Raw genomic sequence first — 18,659 nt, 5'->3', positions numbered from 1 at the left:
TAACCCGAACAGATAACCCGACAAGAAACAGCTGAACAAGACTCTCGTCAGGCCCAAGCCCAAAAGTATGGACAGATAATTATAAAGCTCGATTCGATATTCCAAACTGGCCCATTTCAGTAAAATAAGTTGATACTAACCCTCAAATAAGTTGATATTAACCCTCTTTTTAACGCACGTACAACAAATCACATCACGACACGACATACCAAAGTAATAAACCGGAGGATTATGCCCACTATTCCAACCAACGTTGCAAATCTAGAAGTAAATGATGGGGAATGTTGCTTGAGAGTCTCGAGAGCATCGACTCTTTTTGAATTTTGATGAAAACATCCGCTCAAATATTTCAATGTCTGCTAATCTTCGATATAATCTAATTACTGAGTCCATTCAAATTATTAACGGTATCCTCAATTAAATTCTTTATGGTCTACTGAGAAATCAAATCAAGTTGAGCAATCGCATTAACAACAATTAAAGCATCTCAATTTCAAATATATGTATTATTTTAAGCTCTTCATGTTACGTGCACCTAAGTGGTTTTACAAAATAGCAATATATAACATCAATTTGGATTTAGTCCTTTTTCTATGGAAGTATAAAATTACAAGCAATTACATATAATTTTGTCTCTCTCCCATGCATAATTGAGGGGCTAATAAGAAATTCAAATTTTTGCTCAAATGAGTTGTTTGGCATGTGTTGCAAGTGAATGCTTGTCCATTGTTTGACCAATCTAAACCACTTGTACCATGTTAACACAAAAGCCTAACTAGACTTTGTACCCATTTAGACAAATATATACACACACACATATATTTATTGGAATTCTCCATCCAGATTTAAAATAAGGACTTAAAATGTGGACATATGTACCAACGAGAGGTGGATCGGTTGGTACATATATGTCCAATATTCGATTCCAACTATAAACATATTTCTATGTGGTATTTCAAAAAAAAATATAGATATATGTTTTCATTGTTGATTTGAAACAAGTGGGACCCAAAATAGTTGACCCACTTGTCAGTTCACTTATCCACGTCATCATCCGCATTTTAGGTGTTTACTTTAACTCAGTATTGGAAAATTCCTGATATACACCATGTGTTTACTTTATCTCCCCGTATTGGGAATTCCTGATATAATATATATATGTGTATATATATATCTTACACTAATTTTGTAAACTAACACCCTCCACAGATATCTACAGATCAAGCCATATCAGTAACCACTGGCAGAGGAATGTTTATATATAATTGAAGGAAACTTCCCTTTTGTACACAACATATATAAAGAAATCAATATTGCAGGTAAATGGAATAAAATTGAATATTAACAATTAGTAAGATCACTAAATAGAAACAAAATGAAGTCATATATTATTTTCTTCTTCTTTTTCATGATATATATGTAGCTATCGACTTCTTATGAAAATCCATTCCCCATCCTCTGTTTTTTGAGAGACAGAGAGAGTGGAGAGAGATTTGAAATGGGTGTTAGGGAAAAACAGAGATCTTGTTCTTGTTTGGTGTTTGTGGGATTGACATTGTTGTTGGTTGCATTGTCTTCTTCACCATGTTTTTCCTGCAATTTGTACCAGGGGAGTTGGGTGGTTGATAAATCATATCCTCTCTATAACTCGTCGGAGTGTCCTTACATTCGACAAGAATTCGATTGCCAAAAGTACGGCCGGCCTGACCGTCTCTACCTTCAGTACCGGTGGCAGCCCATTGACTGTGGTGTGGCCAGGTTAGCCTCTCTGTTTTACTCTGTTTATTTGTCTTCTGTCTCTGCATATAGCTATGTTTGTGTTGGCATGTGACTTCTGTGTTGTGTCAATAGATTTATAATTATGTTTATACATGATGTTATAAACAAAGCCTAGCACGTGGTCATAAGGATATTGTTCCACACGAGAATTGAATTTGGGATTTCCCGAATTCATACGATTTGATCCCGGGGAGGATTCATCAACTATATTCAACTCCCGACTAGACATTTATGTGAAACCACTATAATAACTTGATAAATAAGAAAGCAAATGAAACCCAATTCCTAAAACAATAAAAATTGAAATTAATTTATGAAAAGAAAAAAAATAAATAAATGTTGGTCCATAAATAAATTTGTACCCACAAAACGGTAATAAAGCAGGGCAGCCAAATAATGAATGTCAAACTTTAGAAGAAGAGAAGAGAGAGATTAGATTGCAAGAAATACCTTTTCTTGATAGATAAGCGGGAATGGAGACTCGAACTTGGATAACACCCAATTCGAGATTTGTACAAAAATACCACATCACAAGATTCATATGGTCCACAATGACTTTGTCAAAATCATTATCAAGTTGGTGGAATCAATCAATTACTTGATCAAAAATTCAAAATCTGTAATATGCAATCATTTTTCATGTATTTGCAGGTTTGATGGGAAAGCATTCTCGACCAAATTTAGAGGCAAGAAAATAATGTTTGTAGGAGACTCTGTAAGTGCCAACCATGTGGAATCACTGATCTGTTTGCTTCATGCTTCTGTACCTAATCTCAATATCAAGGTTGGAGGTCAGAGTTCAGTGGCTACATACACATTCCAGGTCACAAAGACTAAGCTTATAAACCAGTTTACTTTCACCTAATCTTTGTGTATCATAGAGTGCTTCATGGGTTTCAATTTGTTGCAGGATTATAGCCTATCCATAAGTGTGTTTCATTCAACTTACTTAGTAGACATTATACCGGAAAAGATCGGTCGCGTTCTTAAGCTTGATTCTCTCAGCAATGGCTTGATTTGGAAAGATATGGATGTCTTGATCTTCAATACTTGGCTTTGGTGGTACCGGAGCGGCCCTTCACAACCGTAAGATCTCTATAAAAATAACCTTAATTACATTATTAGCATTAACTGTCAAACTGTCACGTCCCACATTGCTCGGATAACCCAAGTGATGTGGGTTTATAAGAAAAACCCAAATCAAGGAGGCATTTTCCTGGGCCTAAGTAGTAAGTACCATTAAGTGAGACGGCTCAAGAAAAACAAAGCCGTGTGAGTCCGATGTATTCACAGGAATTGATAAATCTAAAGCAGACATTATCGCTGATGTGAGTAGGATTGGGATTTTTAACATTAATATTACAGGATTTGATCTGGTTTTGGAATGTTTTAGATGGGATTATGTACAATATGGTCAGAAAGTATTGAAGGACATGGACAGAATGGAAGCATTCCACATAGCCTTGACTACATGGGGTAATTGGGTTGATTCAGATGTTGATACAGCAAAAACTAAAGTAGTTTTTCAAGGGATTTCTCCAATGCATTACAGGTATGCTGATTGTGTTGTGTGTTCTTCATTGATTTCTCACTAATTTGAAACCTAAAGAATTAATTTGCGATTTTTGTGTTAATAGGGGTGAGGGCTGGGGTAGTTCGGGAGTGAAAAACTGCGCAATGGAGAAGCAACCGGTGAGTGGATCAGTCTACCCGGGAGGGCCTCTGGCGGCGTCCAAGGTGGTTACAGAGGTGTTGAGTGGGATTAAGAAACCAGTACATTTGCTTGATATAACTCTTCTGTCACAGCTAAGAAAAGATGGTCATCCAAGTTCCTACAATGGCTTCCATGGCATGGACTGCACACATTGGTGTCTCGCCGGAGTTCCAGACACCTGGAATGAGCTTCTATTTGCAGCTCTTACTGCTTAGAAGAGGGAAAGATTTTACTCCTTGTTTGGACAACTGAAATTGTTTGTAGAATATTTGCTTCAATAATACATTTTTTTTTATCTGAAATCATAATCAAAGTAAGATAGCAACTTTGTTTATCTGCACGTCTTTAACAACTCTGGAATGTCTTCTGTTGTTCATTCACACTTTCTTCTCTTTCCATTTGGTGCTTTTTCCGGCACTTTTTCGGTTCTGTCAATGGAACTTTCTCTGAGAAATTGGTCGCAACGAAGCTTGAAGAGAATATGAACCACCTCCATTTATACTTCCATGACATAACCAGTGGGAAGAACCCAACTGCTGTCAAGATGGAACCAGGACTAGATTTGGAACTTGGAAATACAGTGATTATTGATGATCCACCAACAGAAGAGATTAACTCTTTTCAAAGCTTGTTGGAAGAGCGCAAGGGATCTATGCTATGGCTTCACAAAGTGATTATTCATTGCTGATGGTTTTGGAAGGTAAGTATAATGGGAGTACCCTAAGTGTTCTTGGGAGAAATCCTGTGTTTTTGGGTTGTGAGGGAAATGCCAGTTGTTGGCGGGTACTGGGTTGTTTAGATTCGCTCGAGGATATGCGTTGGCGCATACGGTTTGGTTTGATGTCAATACAGGAGACGCCATTGTTGAATACAATTTGTAACGACTTAGCGATAGTCTAATTGGTTATCTCTCTGGACTTAGGGCTTACGGGGTCCGAAGTCGGGAGTTCGAACCAACCAATTAAGATATTTCCTTGTGGAATCATGATTTCATGGGTGTTGGAGCCGTTTTATTTGCATTGCCACTCATATATCATGGTGGGTGTTGGATCGTGTCATCTTCTACTTTTTCTCTTACTTTGCAAAGGCAAGCCATTTCTTTTTGCTTGGACCTCAAAAGCATTAACCACAATGGCCAAGAAAGCTTAAAACTTCAACAAAATGGCTTCGCTTTTCATTCAAACTTTCCTCATCTTGCCCTCCTTGTTCTTCTCTACATTCGTCAACACTACCACAAGAGAATTCTCTGAGCATTCCCCCATAACTGTCCAACAAAAGCAGAAATGGACTGATCTCCATTTCTAATTCCATGACGTCGTAGATGATAAGAACCCAACTGCCATGAGAATCGTCGCTCCACCAAACAAGGTGGTTGGTGGCTTTGGTGCTACTTCCATGGCAGATGGCCCATTGACAAGGACCAGAACCTACTTCAAAGCTAGTGGGGAGAGCTCAGGGAGTTTATGCTTTGGCTTTGCAACATGACATAGGTTTGCTAATGGTCATGACTTACAATGGTAGTGCATTAAGTATTCTTGGTCGGAATCCTATTTTTGACACAGTGAGGGAGATGCCAGTCGTTGGAGAAACTGAGCTTTTCCGGTATGCTCAAGGCTATGCATTGGCAAAGACGGTTTGGCTAAGCGAGACTGGAGATGCTGTAGTTGAATACAATGTCTCTGTTATATACAACTGAGATTCAACCTCCTACATGATTTCTAGGGCTCACTAGATCTTCTATAGTTGTTTCCACTCTCCCTTAACTTTTTTTCCCTAATCCTAAAGAAACAGGCACCAGTAGCTTTTTATAAATTGCTAAAGGAATAACTGGAGCTAACAAGGTGTAGGGATGGCTAAAATGAATCTGAATATGACAAATTAATAAAAAGCTAAAAGATGGCAGAGGAAATGAAATTAATTTCTCAGCAACAGATTAAAAAGGAAATCCGTAAACAAAGAACGAAAAGAAAATCAAAAGCCAAGATAAATATCCTCCAAACATTTTTGCAGAACACCATGCACTCACAGAGTTGAACTCAAGTTTCTTTATACAAGAGAAGGGGGCAATGGGGGAAAAAGAGGAAAAAAGAACTATAAGGAAAGCAAATAAACACAATCCTTGATGTTAATAGGTCTTAATCATACCTCCTAAATCTCCAGGCAGAAACTGAAAAGAGTGGCCGATCTTGCCAGTACATCGCCAAACAACCATTATCTTCCTTGACATTATATCCATCATAGCCATGGCCCTGCAACATTCTTCTTGCCTGCATAATACCATGGTAGCTGAAAGGCACCCTTCCAAAGCCTGCAAATTCTAGCCTTAGAATCCACTTCTCAAGCTTCTCATGCCTCTCCTTCCTCTCAGCGCCTTCACATGCGATGATATTCTTAATTTCTTCTCCCAAAAGCATCTTCTCAACCTTTTGACGCTCTAACGATGTTCTTGATACAGTAGACTCCAAACAATCAAACAGTGCAGCGTAAAAGTTCAATGCTTCCATGACCCTCTCCATTAAAGTAGACCCATTATGGTTTGACTCCTGCTCAGTTATTACCATCAGTTTTGGTGAAAGGCTCCAAAGTGCACTTAGAAAGTTACTCATTTTCGGGGAAGTAGATAGAGACAGTGGAGATGACGCAGATGCTGAATCTGGACTCGGACTATACACATGAACCATATCTCTCTCAAGCCATTCTCCCAAGGTCCGATGGCCCATCTGCAAGGCTCTCTGTAATTGATTAGGGTTTGAACTCTTTGATGCCGATGGAGAAGTTTTCCTAAGTATCTCGTCCTCATTTGCCAAGAGAGAGTGCAGCCGAAGTACAGAACTGACAGCAAGAGCTTCTCCAGTCTTATGCAAGCTTTCAAGATCAATATTCTCTAGTTTGCTCACTATAGGATTGAATTGGAATGGGATGTCTAATTTTTCAGCTTCTTCTGTCAAACGTAGAGCCATATTATCTAACACCTCTTTCTGCTCATGAATACCTGTGATTCTCAAATGAGGTGGGCCTTCCGGCCGAGCACTTAACATCTGAAGAAGATTAAGCCACTGGGCAGGCTCAAATGAATAGAGATCAATAACATGAACCATCTTCTCTCCTTCCATAGCTTCAACGATGGCCTGATTTGTGATCACATATGAAATCTTTAAAAAGGGACAAAGCTCGAAGAACAATCTTCGAACAAGAATTTCTTCGGAGACAGATGATATTTTTGTGGAATTCAGGGCTTTGTGCAGGCCTGGCCAACCTTTAAGCATACGGTCTGCAAGAGCCTCGGTGAAGTAAGCAGCTATACGCTGCATTGTGTCACCATCAGGACAAGCAAGATGAGAGATATGCTCAAGGCCAATATTTGCATTTTCAATGCTACCAGCGGCCACATGGTTAGCGCATGTGACAAGAAGATGGATCAGACACAAACCCCTTTCTTCAGATTTAAGCTCCCTCAGCCAAGGGTAAGGCGATCCTAATCCAGGAGAGAGAGTCATCCAGGAAAGAAACTGAAGAGGTGATGAAGTTACAGATGATGCTCCCTCCTCTTGAACCATACCTGCCATCAACATAGAAATTGAACTTGGGCGTGCCGAGATTTGGAATATAAGAATTTTTTTCAATCAACTGCCACGAGATCTATGACAGACCTGCCCAATGGATGAGGGTCGTCACAATTTACTTAGAACAAGAATAAGTACAATGTTTTCTGTAACAATACTCATTTCTCAGAGAAAAATAAACTATGACCAATTAAGGCAGATGAAGATTTCTATGTTTCTGTTAACAAGGTCAGACTAAGTTAAAATCTTCTAGCAAATCAAACAAAACAATTATGGATTTGAAAAGAAAAGATTGTTAGCTAGCAATTGTAGTCTCATTTGTCAGATAATGCAGAAATTGAAAGAACTTCACCACTGAGTGATAACTGGAATATAGATTAAGGGCAGCTATACTTATAATTCTCTGATATGAGAAACAAAACTTAGCAGAACAAGCTCAGTTCATTGGAATTCCGAGTCCAAATCTTCGACTTTTGCCTTTCAAATATTGTTTCAGGAACAGAGTAAAGCAGAATCATACATAAACAGATAAACCTCCAATTCAATCGAGATCACAGAGCATGCTCAGCTGGGTATTTTATCAGTTCTCTACTTCGACCTTTCCTCAACAAACAGAGCAAAGCTTACAACCATAAACGAAAATCAAACCGCAAAAAGAAAAACAATCTCGACCAGGAAAAAAAAAGAGTCTGAGGATTACCAGAGCTAGAACTCCCGTTTCTCCCGTGAATCAACAATCATACAAATCGGCAAAATCATATTCCAAACTGGGTTTTAAAGTAGACTGAAAACCCACCAAAGCTCCTAAGAAAAGATGCAGGCTTGGGGACCCCAAATCTCCTAATCTCTTCAAAGTGCGTTAGGACTTAGGAGGAAGTGTACAGGCTCTGTGGTCTAGGGTTTTGTTGCAGAAGTGGGTGAATTTTGGGATTAAAGTTGTTGTCTTGAAGAACTTTTCCATGGCTGCGTCGGCGACAAAAAAAGAGGTTGTTTTTGGCACCATATGCTATCTTGTCCTTTGGGGAATCAGAGGAATATGGAATTTCTTGAAATACAGGGCCATGATTCTTTCTTTTTCATCACCCAATATTTCTCTCCTAAAAACAAATATGTTGTTTCTTTCTCTCTCTAGAACTGTAGAAATAGTTAGTTGGCATTCCAATACTCCATCTCTTGAAAGCTCTGAGAGTCTGATTTGTCAATATGTGAAGTGGATTGGAATAATAGGTCTCCCAAAGCTTGTTATTGTGCTCCTTCCAAGCATGCAAAGACAAAACAAAACACCACCCATGTTTGTTGCTTAGTGGGTGATAGTGGGGATTGCAAGGGGAAGTCTTGCAAATGCCAACAAAACCTCAAATTTGTTTTCTTTTGCAAAACCAAAGACCACCCACTTGGCACTTTCTCACATTAAGACAAGAGACAAAGTGGTAATGAAAAAGTCCAAAAGTAGATAGAAGATTTAACTTTAGGTATGGACTCTTCAGGCCTTGGATGTGATGATTTACAAAGTTACAACAACATCTTCTTAGCCAATCACTTCACCAAAAACTTAATCGGTTATTTCTCCGAATTTAAGAAGTATACGTCTCAATTCGGAAATTTGAACCAACCAATTGAGATTTTTTTCATAATCCTGGTTTTGTAGGCTTATCCCACTTATGAGTCCCTACCCGCATGGATCTTACCTATCATCAACGTGGTGCAGACTGTTTCAAGACCCAAAATTTACGCCCACTCAACTATTCAAAACACATGTTGAGCTGGGTGCCAGCTCGGTTAAAAAAAACATCTTCTTAGCCTCATTAGTCATTAAACTTGTAAACTACAAAGAAACTTAAACATTTGTCCTTGCATTATCTTATTGTAGTGCTCTTTTGTGTGGTGGTAGTGGGGAGGATGGTGTCAAGAATGGCAAGCATTTCTCTTTGTTGGCTTCTTTAAGGATGCTTCAATTTAACCTATATTGGTGAAAATAATATACAAAGTATAAAATGCCAAAAGTTTCTGAGTCATAGTGCACATCTACATATAGTGCTGACAAATTTTGTATTGGTGGTAGATGTCTTCCATGCCCTTTAACACAACATCCTTTGATGATTTTATTTATTATTTATTAGAGATTGCTTCATTGAATCCATATGCACTTTGATTACATTATCAAACCAAAGCAAAAGGTGATCAAAGTGGAACAAGAACTTGTTTAAGTTAATTGTATGCAATTTTATTGCTTTGGTTCCTACTATTGGATAATGCAATTCATACATATATATGTGTGCAATTTTTCTCCTATGTGAACCAAGTGTACAACCGTTGAATCTTCTCAACGGTTACAGATCAAAACCAACTTTTAACCCGACATTCCCGGATCGAGTACAACTCAAACACTCATTCCTTCGAGCTTCGACATCTCCCTTTTGTCGCCCCTCTTCTTTCGTCATTCTCAAATGTTGAAACTCAAAAGAATAAGCTTTTGGGTTGTACCTGATCTGAAAATATCGGGTTCAAAGTTGGTTTTGATCTGCAACCATTGAACAAATCCAAAGGTCGTAAACTTGGTCCACATACACATACGAGAAAAACTATATGTATGTATGTATGTATATATGTAATAGATAATAATTGGATGGCATTCAATACACCCTAATGTCTTTATATATATGGACAGGCTGTATGAGACAAACCATAAGTGGACAACTCAAAGCATCCACACATATATATATATATATATATCTTCCTTTTCACTCAACATAAATACATGTGGCCCTCATAAGGCCAGAACTTGCATATGGTTTCTGGTTTTAACCATAAAACCAGCGAGAAGCAATGTTTTTGCGTGGTTGTGATAAAGAAGAAGGCAAAGAATTGGCATTTTTGGGTTGAGAGGTAGCTTCTTGTCTTAAATGGAGGGTATCGGTGTTAACAATGTATTAGTGAGGGTGTTTTCAAGGGGAGACAATTTGTATGTTTGTGGCCGGACATTATTAGTGCGTTATGGGATTTTTTTTTTTGTCCCTTTTTCTTCTAGAAAACCTCAACCCAAAACAATTATGATAGGGATGCAAGCAGTTGATATACCAATTATTCGAATGGCTGAGTTGTATATACATGATTTTCATGTGTATCATGTAGGACATATGGAGTCACGAATTCACTTGGATCATGTGTGTCCAACTGAATACTAACTGTTACGATCTTTATCATTTTTTAACCCAAAACCCTATATAATTCTTTTTTTTATACGATGGAACCCGCAATCACTATCTTTGGGTGTGCACTAGGTAAATTTATCGTGCCTTCATACTAGCCTACAAACTACGCATGCCAAGCAAGCTCACGAAAAATCATATTTGTATGCATAGGATTTCGTGTGTATCATGTGGGACATATTGGAACCCATGAATCCATTTGGATCATGTGCATCCAACTTAGCAACTAGGATTAACTAAGATACCAAATGTTGAGATTTTTATCATTTTCGAATCCAAAATCCTATATAATTCATTTTTTTAATACGATAAAACCCACAACCACTATCTTTAGATGTGCACTGGGTAAATTTATCGAGCCTTCATATTAGTCTACAAACTACGCATGCCAATGCAAACCCATGAAAAATCCATATATAAACTCATGTCTTGGAAGAGAATTGAATTCTTGTGGTTGAACATGACTAACATACCCTTTAGGCCTTTACCATCATTCCAATACCATTATTTACCTAGCTAATCCATTTTGTGTTTGGATTATGTGTCCAAAGAAATTCTAAAGAAGGGCCCACAAAGTGTATATATGTTGAATTACAAATTTTATGGATTCTTCTAACTCTAGATTAAGTAGGTTAATCAAGAAGTGGACATTTGAGGAAAAGACAAAAAAAATTTGTGAGCAAGCCAAAGCATGCAATGTCATGGTCTAATCTCACGTGGGGCTCACTCAGGGGGACATGGAATTGTCATTAAGAACAAGACAAAATTAATTTTAAGATGGTTTAACGGCAAAGTTATGCTAATTAGATAATCCCAATCAAGTATAAACAAACAATTAAATTGAGTCTTAAAAAAAAAAAAAAAAACCAACATGTTCATATGGAATCATTCAAGTTGATTCTTTTGTAGCATAATCTTCAATATAAATAGGGTAAAATTTTAGGGATCAAGATTCAAGGGCGTTCGGTATACAATATACCGAACTATTATTCTATACAAATTATCACCGGTTAAATTTTAAAAAGTCAATCCAACGGTGTAACTCTTTTGTCATAAATTTGAATTTGACCTCTCTAACACACATTCTCTCGCTCGCTTGCATTCTATCAAAATGCTACGCGTACTAACTATCTTGCATAAAACTAAAGAGTTAGACCGTTGGATTGACTTTTTAAAAATGAGAGTTCTAACCAGAGAGTTTTGAACTCCATTTTCATCCTTCTTCAGCATGGCAAGACATTGAGCAAAAGAAGTAGAAATTGTCTTGCATAGAACTAAAGAATTATCCAGAATGCAGCTGGGCATCTGATCAGAACAGCTATATATAGATATATCCGTCTTACTTACATTTTACAACTAACAAGACAGTACTAGGCTACTAGCAAATGGACAACAATTTCTCTAATGAAGAACAATTGATGACTGTCAATTGCCCCAAACTAATTGGAAGATGTTCCGACTGGCAACAGCGTTGATCGCATTGTTACTCTGCTTCGTGAGCATTTCCTCTTGCGCAGAAACATCACCGTCCTTTTCGAAGCGGAATAATTAACCCAACATGAGTTTTTAAGTGCAGAGAATCAATCACAAAGCCTTGCTTTTAAAAGTAAATAACATAGAGAATAGGCATTCAACCAACAAAGGAAAATAGTCAAGTGAAGAACTTACAAGAAGAGAGTAGGCTTGTGCCAGAGAAAGTAGAGTGGGGTACAAATCCAGAACTGCTATGGCGACCTCCTCCGTTACTTGTGGGACCTGCACTCATTAATTTTCAAAAGTGAACAAATATATCAACATATTTTTAACACAATAATCCAGTTCTCTGTTTGAACTCTGAATGTCGCCAGGTCTGGATCAAGAGTGTAACTCTTATTTACTTTTCCACTAAATTTACTTGTTTTCCGGCTAACCAGCATACATTATTTCATGTTGTTTTGAAAAAGTTAAGAATGGTGTGGCCAACATGTAACGTAAATCATCCTTTGCTAACCATGTCTAGAGAGTTCATGTACAAAACTGGAAGAAAAAAAAACCACAGGATAAGGCACACAAGCTTCTAACAATATGTAACCATAGAACTCCCTGAATAAGATAGGGCTGATTCAATACTAAATGGCCTTTACAACTTTCTCACTAGGCGGAAGGTCTTTTAGTCTTTACATTTTACAAAAAACAGTTCATACCTGCATAAGCTGGACCGCAAATACGTCACTGACAGTCATCTTATCCAGGTCTTGGCACCGTTTAACAAATTCATCAAAAGGAGGACAGACCCCATTGTGTTTAGACTGGTCATCCGGTAACAATGATTTATAGTACTGAGCTATCGCCTGAGTGAGAAAACCATACTTCCTCAGTGTATCAGGTAAACTACTAGTTCTCTGCACATCAAACCCCTCCAGAATCTCTGTTGTAAAACAACTGTACAAGGTAGGTTCAGAAACAGTGAACAAAAACATAATTCTGCGCTGCCTCTAGTGCATAAAACAAAGGAGAAAAAGAAAATGGTGATGGGGCAGTGAGATGTGCAAGTGAGCAGGTTCTGGGTTAGAAATACAATCGCCTAATCTTTTTTCCATCTTAAGAAATACAGCCCAAATATGAAGTTTTATAAACTGTGGAACTTCTTTTCTCCTATTTCAACAAGACTAACCCTAATTTCAATTTACCAATGCCCGCACTCTAAATTGCTCATATTCATACAACAACAGCTATCTTTGCCATCTCATCCAGCATCATAAAGAACAATAATGGTACAACCTATAACAATGTCGGATAACATCAAAATGATATACAATGTATATGGTATAGAGCAATGAGCTTCAAAATATCAATAGAAAAATGCTTACGCTGTTTTGATGCTTTCAGCTGCTTCAGAACAATTTGGGTCCCCTTCCACGAAATATATAAGCTTTTTAAGTCCGCATCTCTTGCAATAAGCAATTTATTGAAACAACAAAAAGAAAATGTCGTTAATAAAAACTCTAAAATGCCACATTCATCAAACATTTTTGTCCTGCAAAAAATAAGTAGACCTTTAAATCATAATAGAAAATTAAATTCTTAACTCCTAAACAAACCGTCTTCATAATAATTCATTGCGTAAACTAAAGCCAACGAAGACACACTTACTCAAATCTTAGTTCATAAACCGTACGCTAAAAAATTGCATATTAAAACATTTTCTGGGTTTGCATAATCTGTAGGGCCAGGTACATTGAAGGATTTGTTTATGTTTGAGAAATTTGGGAAACATATTAAAACATGCAGCTAAACCATACTTGGCCCAATGTTTCAACGCAAATGGCATAACATAAAACAATATTTTTCATTAATGATCATAGAAGACTGAAATAGGAACTTCTAATAGCAAAAAAATCATGAAAATTGGCAACTTTTTTATAAAAAAATGAACAATAGACTTTTTTGGTTAAGCGTCAGTACCAAGAGCCTCAGTTTCTGCTCCTTATATCGACTATCCCTGATTGAAGTGCGTAAATCATCAATTTTCTTCCGCTCAACAATAAAATCCAGAACATATTCGCTGTGCAGAAACTTGTGACGAGCTATCCATATACAATCTCCAACTGGCAACCGCCTAACCTGCCATGGAGTCGCTATGTAATCACTAACGACAAACTATTTGCCTCTCTCTCCAAACTAAAGACATGATACAAAAAAGATCATGTGTGGACAGGTGGTGACATAACGTAACAAGAAAATTGAAGCCAAAACAATACGCATCAAGAGACAATCACAGAGTGGTCTCGGTAAAAATGAAAGTCACAATCAACCAAAGGAGGGGAAAATGAATTAATAATGCATATATTCAATGGGCCTTTTAAAATGAATGGTATATAGGATACTCATAACTCATAAGAGCTCACCTCTATCTGGATTTTGAATTCAGAAGAAATGTGCTCGACAATTTTCCTTGATCTATAGACCATAAAATTAAAAAGAGTCAAAGATTCGCACACATTGGTGAGATACTGCACCAAAAATAACAATATAATGACCCAAAACTCGGTCTCATAAATTATTGTAAGACCTTTTTGTTTTCACTTGCTAGAAGCAGAATGCCACCACCAACGTAATCTTCATAACAACCCTTAGTTCCGCATGCAAGAAAATGTGGGAAGCTATAATCACAGTTTCAAATCACTTACCCACGAGTAGCAAATTGTTCTCGATCATCCAATATTAAAATTACTTGATATGCATCCTCAAATTTCTCCCCAAAACTCAGAGGTGGCAGAGTTAGAGCATTTATATTACTTTCCAGACCATTTGAACTTGGCTTCTGAGCAGAAAGTTCCTAACATATTAAATAGGAAAATGAACAGCAATATAAATGATAACAAATTGTTTAAACTTTATGACTAACAGTGCGTTGCATGCCCAGAAATAATGACTAAGAACAATTTAATATATTTAGAAGTTCAGAAGATAGAATCCATCAGAACTAAAAGCACATACAGAAGACGAACAAGCTCTCAACGAAATTGAGTTAGGTGGAGAACCAGTCAACTTTCTTGCTGGTCCACTATCAAAAGTTAAATCCTTTTGAATGCTCTGACTTTTAACAAGTTCTACTTGACCTGTGCACAAATAAAGTGTTTTAAGTAAACAAAATTGACCAATTTGGTTTACAGCAGTAAAGGGATTAACCCAATTTCACATAAGAGAACATTCAAGAAATAAACCTTATTACCATTTCTCAGAGAGAAACTAGTTGCTGATGCACAACCATCTTCTCCCAAAGCTGGAAACTCCGAATGGAAACCATAAACTTGATCTTCTCGAAGATGACACATAACTGCTGGCCACAGTGATGCAATATCCTTGTTCTCGGTAGTTTTCAAAACTTCAGCAAAAGCAAGGACGACTTTTTCTTTAGAGTAGCCCATGCGCATAAACTGCAAAGAAAGAAATTCAAATCAATTTTAAATGCAACGAAAAACAATCAAAGGAATCACATCAAAGAATTCATTGAACACAGGAAGAATTGACTCAAAGCTCCATATACAGCAAATAAGTAAGTCATAATCCTTAGTTGTAGTAGTAATCAAATATGTGATATGTAAAGCCAATAATTAGATTACGCGGAAGACAGCAAGAAAAATAGTTTTTTTAAAAAAATTTAAGATTGCACTAAAACTAGTGATATACTGATTCTAAGAACTCCAAAAAGTTCCAACAACATTTTTAACCTTTGTCGTTGTCCATTTTCTGAAAACAAAAACAGTAAACAATGCCGAAAATAAAAGAGCCATAGATATTGAAAATAATGATATGAAGGATTATAAGCACCATAAAAGGTTTGTAAAAGGAAAAAAATTATCACCATATAACAAATTAATATCAACGGTTTCTCAAGAAATCACAAGCCATAGCGCAAGGGGAGAGTTTCTGCAATAATGTGGAAGTTGGGAAGATTAAACGGTAATTACTATATGCCAGCAAGCATATTTAAAAGTAAACTGAAAGCGTACTCTCTCTAGCAATTCAAGTGGAACATCAATTGATTTTTCCTGTCCACGAGAACCAGCAGATCCCACTGTCGCTTCTCTAGCCAAAGCAGGGGGAGAAGACTCCTGCAAAATTTTGCTTGTGCCCAGATTGGAAGGCCTTTCAGTATCAGCAACAATTTCTCTGGGATCCACTAGGCGCGATCTCATAAGACACTCCTGTGCTACTTCCTGACCTTCCTGAGTCAGCATATACCTGCAAAGTAACAAAATGTTCAATCCAGTCACATAAAACCTGAATTAAGGAATCATTCGGGGAAAAAAGTGGCTAAATTGTTCTTTTCTTTTGGCATCTTGAAGCCAATATCCTGTCACACAGAACTTGATATTAGCCATCCTCCAAAATATTATAATATATATACTTGATGGGAAAGCAGAAAAACAGTTATTCAACAAATTAAGAGTAACATGATATTGACACTATAAAAAGAGCAGGCTAAATGTACAATATTCATACTTTGCAGGGCAACTGGATTTCGCAACCAATCCTTTGGTTACCAACGTCGTCATGCAGCTCCAGCCACTATACCAGTCCCTTGCCGAGCTTCCAAATTGTGCAGGCTTTCCTTTTCCTTTTTCTGGCCTAAAATAATAGAGCAGTGTTTTAACAGTCCAACTCTAGAATCATTTAACATAAATGAGAAGTAAAATTGATAAAAAGAATTGGAGTAACCAGAAAATTCTGAATACTCAAAATTCCATACGCTATTGGTGCCTTGGAAAGTCCACTAGCTTCAGCTGCATCAATAAGCTCCTGTTTACGCATGAATTCCTTTCCATTTGTAGTTCCCCTAATGACATGTTTCATTCAAGTCACTTGAAATATAGTTGAACATGAATAACAAAAACATCATAATATAAATTAATTACAACTGAGATATAGATTACCTGTAAAGGGTTATCAATAACGCATATGCAACAGAATTCTTTTGGGGCACATAACGCTTTGTTCCTTTATTTTTCTTACCTAAATGGTCAAAAATGAAACTTGAATTGTTAGAAGAATGAATGGTTCAGGTACATAGGTACGGGATGAAAGAAGCAAAGTTGAAAAGGATCAGAGGTACCTTTTTTCGTCAAGTCCTCTGGTTCAGCACTGCCTGAATCTGAATCATTGCCGAAAAATTCTTTCAGGAGCTTCAGCAACCATTTTCCAACACCCCTTCACAGTAAGTATAAACCATATTATTCCTGAAGACTGGGGGGAAAGAACTACCGAGACGACTCGGGTCTCTTCCAACTAACATCATAAACTGAACCTCCAGGTACAGGACATCATTTTTTTTTCGAAAATGCATATCAACTAGTAAAACTAAATTGCAAGGCGACATACTCAATAGAAATTCGAGGTCTAAACTCTGAATCGGCTCCCTTTAACAGGGGAAGAAGAAAAACGCCAATGCGTATCCTTAAAGTGGAAAATACATATAGAGAATTGCATATAACATCACTATCTTTCAAAATGATTCCTCTTTTCCATAAAAAAAACACGAACCAACAAATAGTTTTAAAAGAAAAAACAGCATAATAGACACACTTGATTTGAGAGAGGTCTTTGAGGGTTTTGATGGCATTCTTCGAATTGCATATGTTGGCGTACGCCTTGGAGAGAGTCATGTCGACGTTCTCTGATATCCCCTTGGGCTTCTCCGCCATTTCTTGCCTCTTCTGCAGCATGTATCGCCCAAGTTCCTCATTTTCGGGGCACACAACCCGCATCCGATTCTCCATTGCGGGTTTCTGGGTTCAATCGGATCTCATAGAGCCTTCATCAGGTTAGGGTTTGATCTTTGCTCGGGAAGGCCAAAGGGTGACAGAAGGCAAAATCGCGGGTATATTGGGGTTTTGAAATTTCGAGTCCTGTACTGGGCCGACTCAATCAACTCTGGAGCAGAATGAAATGACATATATAACCTCCATTGTTGGTTATTTTACATTGCTATATGTTCTTCAGTTTTGGTCCCTCTTTACTGGCAAACACACAAGATAAAGAAAAAGAAGAGAATTCAATCCAAAACATGGAAATCTTGAAAACCATTTCAGTTTTTTCTCAGCTCTTGCTCTGTTTGGGTTGATTCTGATTCTCAGTGACTTTAGCACTACTACTCTGGTCCATGGCCAACAGAGCCATGGCGACTTGCAGGGTCTAATCACACAATATGCTGCCCATGTTTTCAGAGCCGGGCCGAAAAACAATCCTTCGCAAGGTTGTTGCAATGTAATCAAGAATGTTGTGATTGATTGTGCCTGCAAGTACATTACAAGGGATATTGAGCAGATAATTGACATGGAGAGAGTTGTTCATATTGCAGAGTTATATGGCATGTTTATTGGTCATGCATGGAATGTGGAAGTAAGACAATTCAATAACTTTTTTGCACCCTTCCTTCAACTGATTTTTATGTTCCTTGATCCTGACATTTAATTTCTTGTTGATCTTGTGATGGAGGTTATACAGTCCCATGAAGTTGGCTAAAGATGATCCCCTTCAATGGCTGCAGGCTAAAGATGATCCCCTTATTATGGAGAAAATCTCCATTATTTTGTACTTGAATGGGATGGTTATGATAGATTAGATTTTTACTTATAAACCACATCGATCCACATATCGATCGATAGATTAAACTCATGGGAATAGTTTTTTCTCTTTTAGAACTTCAATGGATGAATAAATTAATGGAGCTTCTCGTGCTCCAAATTGGAGGATACAAAATAATCAAAAACAGAGCAGCTTCCCCTGTTTTGTGTGAAAACCTTATACCCACTTTGAAAGCTTGAATTCCCACCGAAACAAAATGGAACAGGTTGGCTTGTACATCCTTCAAAAGAGGATGAGAAAGTATCAAATTTTTGTATTCCTTCA

General features: G+C 37.4%; 3 protein-coding genes and 2 pseudogenes across 4 annotated transcripts; 3 read left to right on the top strand and 2 right to left on the bottom strand.

Moving 5' to 3' along the window:
- The first annotated feature begins 1,448 nt into the window (after nt 1-1,448).
- Nucleotides 1,449-3,877, top strand: LOC119981424 (protein trichome birefringence-like 41). The gene is made up of 5 exons (XM_038824523.1): nt 1,449-1,758; nt 2,431-2,602; nt 2,690-2,865; nt 3,173-3,331; nt 3,417-3,877. Exons 1-5 carry the CDS (start codon nt 1,499-1,501, stop codon nt 3,706-3,708), a joined length of 1,059 nt encoding a protein of 352 aa, XP_038680451.1. The 5' UTR covers nt 1,449-1,498; the 3' UTR covers nt 3,709-3,877.
- On the top strand, nt 3,849-4,512 carry LOC119981425 (annotated as a pseudogene).
- A 142-nt stretch (nt 4,513-4,654) lies between these two features.
- LOC119981221 lies at nt 4,655-5,189 on the top strand (annotated as a pseudogene).
- A 208-nt stretch (nt 5,190-5,397) lies between these two features.
- Nucleotides 5,398-8,259, bottom strand: LOC119981272 (scarecrow-like protein 3). 2 transcript variants are annotated; one of them, XM_038824329.1, is made up of 2 exons: nt 7,757-8,259; nt 5,398-7,143 (listed from the first exon to the last, which is right to left on the bottom strand). In XM_038824329.1, the coding sequence occupies exon 2, from the start codon at nt 7,063-7,065 to the stop codon at nt 5,629-5,631; it is 1,437 nt and encodes a 478-aa protein (XP_038680257.1). In that variant the 5' UTR covers nt 7,066-7,143; nt 7,757-8,259; the 3' UTR covers nt 5,398-5,628. The 2 variants fall into 2 exon arrangements, with proteins under 2 accessions (XP_038680257.1, XP_038680258.1); XM_038824330.1 differs by having other exon boundaries at nt 5,398-7,052; nt 7,757-8,256.
- Nucleotides 8,260-11,516: 3,257 nt separating this feature from the next.
- Nucleotides 11,517-17,653, bottom strand: LOC119980620 (crossover junction endonuclease MUS81). The gene is made up of 15 exons (XM_038823396.1): nt 17,334-17,653; nt 16,864-16,958; nt 16,685-16,763; nt 16,501-16,587; nt 16,254-16,379; nt 15,761-15,992; nt 14,980-15,184; nt 14,745-14,866; nt 14,435-14,583; nt 14,153-14,204; nt 13,710-13,868; nt 13,115-13,194; nt 12,449-12,686; nt 11,934-12,020; nt 11,517-11,795 (listed from the first exon to the last, which is right to left on the bottom strand). The coding sequence occupies exons 1-15, from the start codon at nt 17,525-17,527 to the stop codon at nt 11,691-11,693; spliced, it is 2,010 nt and encodes a 669-aa protein (XP_038679324.1). The 5' UTR covers nt 17,528-17,653; the 3' UTR covers nt 11,517-11,690.
- Between the last annotated feature and the right edge of the window lie 1,006 nt (nt 17,654-18,659).

The sequence above is a fragment of the Tripterygium wilfordii genome, chromosome 16 (assembly GCF_013401445.1).
Source record: "Tripterygium wilfordii isolate XIE 37 chromosome 16, ASM1340144v1, whole genome shotgun sequence".
NCBI classification, from domain to species: Eukaryota; Viridiplantae; Streptophyta; class Magnoliopsida; order Celastrales; family Celastraceae; genus Tripterygium; species Tripterygium wilfordii.
The sequence above is the reverse complement of the archived record's forward strand: the minus strand, read 5'-3'. Positions and strand labels throughout refer to the sequence as shown.

What these genes read in the sequence shown, in the direction of transcription:
- LOC119981424 (XM_038824523.1), top strand. Translation starts at nt 1,499, where the DNA reads ATGGGTGTTAGGGAAAAACAGAGATCTTGTTCTTGTTTGGTGTTTGTG. An exon ending in TGGCTACATACACATTCCAG is followed by an intron (nt 2,603 to 2,689) that starts GTCACAAAGACT and finishes AATTTGTTGCAG; the next exon opens with GATTATAGCCTATCCATAAG. An exon ending in CGGAGCGGCCCTTCACAACC is followed by an intron (nt 2,866 to 3,172) that starts GTAAGATCTCTA and finishes GGAATGTTTTAG; the next exon opens with ATGGGATTATGTACAATATG.
- LOC119981272 (XM_038824329.1), bottom strand. Translation starts at nt 7,065, where the DNA reads ATGTTGATGGCAGGTATGGTTCAAGAGGAGGGAGCATCATCTGTAACT.
- LOC119980620 (XM_038823396.1), bottom strand. Translation starts at nt 17,527, where the DNA reads ATGGAGAATCGGATGCGGGTTGTGTGCCCCGAAAATGAGGAACTTGGG. An exon ending in TTATTGATAACCCTTTACAG is followed by an intron (nt 16,588 to 16,684) that starts GTAATCTATATC and finishes ACATGTCATTAG; the next exon opens with GGGAACTACAAATGGAAAGG. An exon ending in GAACAATTTGCTACTCGTGG is followed by an intron (nt 14,205 to 14,434) that starts GTAAGTGATTTG and finishes TATGGTCTATAG; the next exon opens with ATCAAGGAAAATTGTCGAGC.